This window comes from Gopherus flavomarginatus, chromosome 24 (genome assembly GCF_025201925.1).
Source record: "Gopherus flavomarginatus isolate rGopFla2 chromosome 24, rGopFla2.mat.asm, whole genome shotgun sequence".
Lineage (NCBI taxonomy): Eukaryota > Metazoa > Chordata > Testudines > Testudinidae > Gopherus > Gopherus flavomarginatus.
The window spans coordinates 16,305,294-16,312,074 of NC_066640.1; the positions used below are offsets into that span (position 1 = coordinate 16,305,294).

General features: G+C 55.3%; 1 protein-coding gene and 1 long non-coding RNA gene across 9 annotated transcripts in view; one reads left to right on the top strand and one right to left on the bottom strand.

Annotated features, from left to right (window-relative positions):
• The window catches only part of SIN3B (SIN3 transcription regulator family member B), a 33,576-nt gene extending 28,191 nt beyond the window's left edge, over positions 1-5,385 (bottom strand). For 3 of the 4 annotated variants that reach the window (XR_007771380.1, XR_007771379.1, XM_050934001.1), the window contains exons 1-3: positions 5,278-5,385; positions 2,630-2,736; positions 1,327-1,480 (exon numbers count right to left, since the gene is read on the bottom strand). Coding sequence is in view for 2 of the 4 variants with exons in the window: in XM_050934001.1 (XP_050789958.1) it covers positions 1,327-1,480; positions 2,630-2,736; positions 5,278-5,385 (369 nt within the window). In the remaining 2 variants the exon portion in view is untranslated. The remainder of the gene's footprint in view (positions 1-1,326; positions 1,481-2,629; positions 2,737-5,277) is intronic. The other variant, XM_050934003.1, reaches the window with a different exon arrangement.
• A 220-nt stretch (positions 5,386-5,605) lies between these two features.
• LOC127040189 (uncharacterized) overlaps positions 5,606-6,781 on the top strand; it is a 65,650-nt gene continuing 64,474 nt past the window's right edge. For 4 of the 5 annotated variants that reach the window (XR_007771398.1, XR_007771400.1, XR_007771399.1 and 1 more), the window contains exon 1: positions 5,849-6,086. This is a non-coding gene — a long non-coding RNA (uncharacterized LOC127040189). Of the gene's footprint in view, positions 5,674-5,848; positions 6,087-6,781 lie in introns of those variants that run through there. The other variant, XR_007771401.1, reaches the window with a different exon arrangement.

Genomic DNA, 6,781 nt, shown 5'->3' on the forward strand with positions numbered 1-6,781 from the left:
GATCATAGTTAAAACCAGAGGTTCTGAACAAAATTCTGATGAGATTTTTAAGTTTCAAACTCTGCAACTGTGAAAATGGATGCAAAATGGATAATAAGATTGGGACTTCAGCTTGGAAAAGGGATGATTAAAGGGGGATATGATAGAGGTCTATAAAGTCATGACTGTTGTGGAGAAAGTAAATAAGTGTTATTTACTCCTCATAATACAAGACAAGGGGTCACTAAGGGTATGTCTTCACTACCCGCCGTATCGGTGGGTAGCAATCGATTGCTCGGGGATCGATATATCGTGTCTCATCTAGACGCGATATATCGATCCCTGAATGTGCTTATATCGATTCCGTAACTCCACCAACCCGAACGGAGTTGCGGAATTGACAAGGGGAGCCGCGGACATCGATCCCGCGCCGTGAGGACGGTGAGTAATTCGATCTTAGATACTTCGACTTCAGCTATGTTATTCACGTAGCTGAAGTTGCGTTTCTAAGATCGATTTTCCCCCGTAGTGTAGACCAGCCCTAAATGAAATTAATAGGCAGCAGGTTTAAAACAAACAAAAGGAAATACTTCTTCACACAATGAATAGTCAACCTGTGGAACTCCTTGCTCAAGGATGTTGTGAAGGCCAAGACAATAACAATAACAGGGTTCAAAAAAGAACTAGATAAATTCATAGAGGATAGGAAGGTCCACCAATGGCTATCACCCAGGATGGGCAGAGATGGTGTCTCTAGCCTCTGTTTCCAGAATCTGGAAATGGGTGACAGGTGATGGATCACTGGATGATTACCTGTTCTGTTCATTCTCTCTGGGACACCTGACATTGGCTGCTATCAGAAGACAGGATACTGGGTTAGATGGACCTTTGGTCTGACCCAGTATGGCCGTTCTTATGAGACAAATGAATGACGTACAAATTTGTGTTCTGTGCAGGCATCTTAATAGGAATGTGGAAATATGATCTTTTCAAACATGTTTTTCAAGTTTAAATTCAAGTGTGATTATAAAGATTCACTAAATGTTGTGTATACACACTGCCAGCCACCCATGATTTTTAACTTTCAAATTTGATTGAAGTATTTGGCCTACCATGGCAACTTGTGTGGGAGCTTCATTTTAGTGCAGACTAAAACTATTAAATGTTTCTTAAAGAAATTCTATTCTATTTACATTCTCATAGCCATTGCCATGGTATCTGAACAACCTGTAAAACATATGTTCAAACTGCAATAAAGGCGAATCAACTTATCTATTATGCAGACCCTGTATGTCACCTGTAGATACATTATGATTCATTTAAATTAATCCAAGCATTTTAACATACCTGACTAGCCAGTGGCGACTGTATACTTAACTTCCCGTTCTTTGGAATCTCTATTCTGTAGCCCAAAGGGAGGAAAGCATTGAATCCTACAATGAGGTCGGGATGTTCATGAAACAGCTGAGAAACCCGCCTGATTACACCAGGAGTATCAATGCTAGAACCAAGAACAGGCTGTTAACTCCATGTAAGGCCTTAAGTCACAAAATAGAAGGTAAGATACAGAAAAAGTAAGAACTGCAATAACACTTATTAACAACCAGGGAATTGGATAGACTTAAGCATCAAGCTAACACTGACTCCCCTGAAGACAAACTGTCCAGAGTTCTTGTGGCTTCCTAGAGAAGATTTAGTCACAGCAATTATACTGCAGCAGGTTGAATTATTCCAACTCTCTGGGCATCCATGTACCACAGTAAGGATAATTCCCCTCCCTGAATCTAACCACTGATCATACAATTTATATATTTTGCAAGGTTAAGGCCAGATGTCAGAAGAAACTCCTTTTCCCATCCTCCCCAGTCTAAAGACTGAACTCTCCAAACAAGGCACACATTAGATTCATTAGCCCCAATACCATAGAAAACCAATGTCTGACCAAGCCACTACTCTGGACAGTCCATGTCACTTTAAAAAATCAGCAGAACTAGTAGGCCCAAATGAAGTGAAAAATTCCCAATCATCAAGCTCCTCCCAAAGTGATGGTTCTGCTTATGGGGCCAGATGGAGACTCAAGGATGTGGATTAGCTGAAGGGGATGTGCCTGCCTTCACTCCTGGTGTTTTGGGTGTTACAATTTCTGGCTTCTTCACCCCTTTTTAGGATTTGAGTTCCCTGAGTGAGCTGAGTTATAAGATTTATTGTCTTTCTGGAATTAGGGCCCTGGGAAATTGTGGGATATTGACTCCATCTGGATGAATGGTGTTGGGATCAGTGCTCTAGAAGAATATTTGGGACCCTCTTGGGGAGGAGATAATGGACCTCTTTATATCTGGAATTTAACTCTTGCATAATCTCATGGAACCCAAGAAGCATATTTCCTGCATGAGTTTGGGAAGTGTGATGATCAGATTTTGCTGAAGGTGTACTGAAAATGGGAACGGAGGCAGGGGAATATTGGGAGGTATTTTATGTGGGGATGAGCAATGAGGAGGTTCTTAAAGGTGGGTGCTGGCACTAAGGTCTGGGGTCCTATAAGAGGAGTGCTAGGAGCAGGGGAATATTCTAAGGCAAAAGGGAATACCTGAGAGGAAGGGCACTGTAGGAGTGGGTATTGGATGGGGAGGAGCGGGGAGGAACACCTTACCTCTGGCTCTTGAATTCCTTCATGATCTCCAGGAAACCGTTATAGGTGGCAGGATCACTGCCAAAGCGAATCTTCACCTGGTCCAGGTAGGAGAGTGCATCCTCCACCTGTAGGGGAGCGGGAGTTAGTCAAAGAGCTGGGGTGGAGAGCAGAGCGCAAGGCCACCTAGGGTCTGAGGACCTATCCGCCTGGGGGGACAGGACTAAGGGGGTCACAGGAAGGGGTTGGGGTTCACTCTGGAGGAGGGGTGTCACCCTCGAGGGGGAGGCCCTGGAACAGGCACTGTAAATTATCCTAGGTGGGAGGAACGAGGGGGTTATCCCAGGTGAGTGCAGTGGGCCCGGGGGCAGGGCAATGGGGGGACCTGGGTGCGGGGCAATGGGGGAATTATCCTGGCTGGAAGGGAACGGGAGGTTATCCTGGGTGAAGTGCAGGGGGCCCATGGGGTGGCGCGGTGGGGGGTCCGAGCGGGCACAGTGGAATTATCCCGGGTGGGCGGGGTTGGAGAGGTGAAGTGCAGGGGGCCCAAGGGGAGGAGTGATGGGGGACTCGGAGCAGGCAGGGGGGTTATCCTGGGTGAGGTGCAGGAGGCCCAAGGGGAGGAGTGATGGGGGACTCGGAGCGGGCAGGGGGGTTATCCTGGGTGAAGTGCAGGGGGCCCCAGGGGAGGAGTGATGAGGGACTCGGAGCGGGCAGGGGGGTTATCCTGGGTGAAGTGCAGGGGGCCCCAGGGGAGGAGTGATGAGGGACTCGGAGCGGGCAGGGGGATTATCCCGGGTGAAGTGCAGGAGGCCTATGGGGCGGGGCGATGGGGGCCCCAGCGGGCAGGGGGGTTATCCCGGGTGGGAGGGAATGGGGGGTTATCCCAGGTGAAGTGCAGGGGGCCCGTGGGATGGGGCGGGGCGATGGAGGGCTCGGAGCGGGCAGGGGGTTATCCCGGGTGGGAGGGAATGAGGGTTATACCGGGTGAAGTGCAGGGGGCCCGTGGGACGGGGCGGGGCGATGGGGGGCTCGGAGGGGGCAGGGGGTTATCCCGGGTGGGAGGGAATGGGGGGTTATCCCGGGTGAAGTGCAGGGGGCCCGTGGGACGGGGCGGGGCGATGGGGGGCTCAGAGCGGGCAGGGGGGTTATCTCGGGTGGGAGGGAATGGGGGGATACCCCGGGTGAAGTGCAGGGGGCCCTTGGGGCGGGGCGGGGCGATGGGGGGCTCAGAGCGGGCAGGGGGTTATCCCGGGGGGGAGGGAATGGGAGGTTATCCCGGGTGAAGTGCAGGGGGCCCGTGGGGCGGGGCGGGGCGGGGCGATGAGGGGCTCGGAGCGGGCAGGGGGGTTATCCCGGGTGGGAGGGAATGGGGGGTTATCCCGGGTGAAGTGCAGGGGGCCCGTGGGGCGGGGCGATGGGGGGCTCGGAGCGGGCAGAGGGTTATCCCGGGAGGGAGGGAATGGGGGGTTATCCCGGGTGAAGTGCAGGGGGCCCGTGGGAGGGGGCGGGGCGATGGGGGCTCGGAGGGGGCAGGGGGTTATCCCGGGGGGGAGGGAATGGGGGGTTATCCCGGGTGAAGTGCAGGGGGCCCGTGGGGCGGGACGGGGCGGGGCGATGGGGGCTCGGAGGGGGCAGGGGGTTATTCCGGGTGGGAGGGAATGGGGGGTTATCCCGGGTGAAGTGCAGGGGGCCCGTGGGGCGGGACGGGGCGGGGCGATGGGGGCTCGGAGGGGGCAGGGGGTTATCCCGGGGGGGAGGGAATGGGGGGTTATCCCAGGAGAAGTGCAGGGGGCCCGTGGGAGGGGGGGGCGATGGGGGCTCGGAGGGGGCAGGGGGTTATCCCGGGTGGGAGGGAATGGGGGGTTATCCCGGGAGAAGTGCAGGGGGCCCGTGGGACGGGGCGGGGCGATTGGGGCTCGGAGCGGGCAGGGGGGTTATCCCGGGTGGGAGGGAATGGGGGGTTATCCCGGGAGAAGTGCAGGGGGCCCGTGGGGCGGGGCGATGGGGGGCTCGGAGCGGTCAGGGGGTTATCCCGGGTGGGAGGGAATGGGGGGTTATCCCGGGAGAAGTGCAGGGGGCCCGTGGGGCGGGGCGGGGCGATGGGGGCTCGGAGCGGGCAGGGGGTTATCCCGGGTGGGAGGGAATGGGGGGTTATCCCGGGAGAAGTGCAGGGGGCCCGTGGGGCGGGGCGATGGGGGGCTCGGAGCGGTCAGGGGGTTATCCCGGGTGGGAGGGAATGGGGGGTTATCCCGGGAGAAGTGCAGGGGGCCCGTGGGGCGGGGCGGGGCGATGGGGGCTCGGAGCGGGCAGGGGGTTATCCCGGGGGGGAGGGAATGGGAGGTTATCCCGGGTGAAGTGCAGGGGGCCCGTGGGACGGCGCGGGGCGATGGGGGCTCGGAGCGGGCAGGGGGTTATCCCGGGTGGGAGGGAATGGGGGGTTATCCCGGGTGAAGTGCAGGGGGCCCGTGGGACGGGGCGGGGCGATGGGGGCTCGGAGCGGGCAGGGGGTTATCCCGGGTGGGAGGGAATGGGGGGTTATCCCGGGTGAAGTGCAGGGGGCCCGTGGGACGGGGCGGGGCGATGGGGGCTCGGAGGGGGCAGGGGGTTATCCCGGGGGGGTCACTGAAGGAAGACGGGGCGGCGCTCGGGGAGGGCCCCGCACTCACATGCACCGGCAGTTTCTCCTGCGCTGCGCCCCCGCCGGCCCGGCCCCCGCCCCATCTGGGGCCACTGACCCCCCGGCCGCCTCCGCCTCCGCCTCCCCCCGCCGCCATGATGGGAGTCGGGCACCGGGCAGAAGCACCCGTCCAGAACCACCGCGTCAGCGCGTTCCGAGCGCCTTACGTCACCACGCGCCTCACGGCTCCGCCTGGGCCGGTCAGAATGGGGCGGAACCTAGGGGAGGGCTCAGGGCTATCGGGGACGGAGCACGGGTTGGTCGGGACGATTTGTTTTGCTGCACCAACTTCCGGCCTGCTGAGGTAGCTTCCGGTGCTGGCTTTCGCTTGTCGGCGCTGGCGCTCTCAGGTCAGCGGTAGCTTCGGCGGGAGAGCTGGGCTGAGGTACAGCGAGGTCCTGCACTGGGGCGGTGTGGGGAGGGGGTACAGCAGGCTCTGTGCCTGCAGTGGACGCCATGTCAGTGGTCACTATGGCAACGCTGCCTGTGCAGCATAGTGAGGTGGGAGCCATGACAGCGCTAGTGTAGACAGGAATATTGCCAAGGGTCCAGCAGAGACTGGAGATCATGCCTTGCCCTGCCTGGCCAGCTGCAGTTGGTACGGCCCGGGGGGCAGGACATTACCTGGACTATAGCTGCTGAGTGGGCGGGAGAGAGACTTACAGCAGAAGTGGCTGAAAGGAGTGAAAGTGGATGCGAGTTTGCAAGGTGGAATGACTGCAGAAAGGACAGGTCAGGGATGCGCTGCGTACAAGGCCTCTTTGCTAAATGAACAGCACAAGCATGTAGGGACAAAGGGTAAGTTTCACCTTGCACCAAAACGAATTACACCTTGCAGGGGACATAAAAGGCAACAGTAACAGTTTATTTAAATACAGTAAGAGAAAGATGAAGCCCTTTCACATAAAATGTAAAAGATTGTGGAAAGTTTTTTTTAAACTAAGGGCTGGGGGAAAGCTGACAGACGCAGGGGCACACTGGGTGGAGACATCCCTTAGGGATGAATTTATTAAATGGAGAACTATAGGTCCTAGTAAAGAAGATAGGAACGACATTGGTAAAATACAGGTAGGAGCTAATGGAAAAACAGTCAAACATAAGAGTTCTATTTAAATATGATAGATAAAGGCAAACATCTGAATATTGACAAAATGTACACGTTCTTATGTACAAATGCTAGAAGTCTAAATATTAAGATGGGTGAACTAGAATGCCTGGCATTAAATTAGGCTATTGATACTGTAGGCATCATGGAAACTTGGTGGAATGAGGATAATCAATGGAGCATTGTAATGCCATTGGGAAAAATATATAGGAATGAGAGAGTAGGTTGTGCTGGTTGTACTATATGTGAAAGAAAGCATAAAGTCAAATAAAGTAAAAATCTTAAATGAATCACATAGTATCTTAGCATCTCAATAGTTAGAAATTCCATGCTTGAACTATAAATGTATAGAAGTTTGAGTATACTACTGACCTCTAAACCAGGGTGG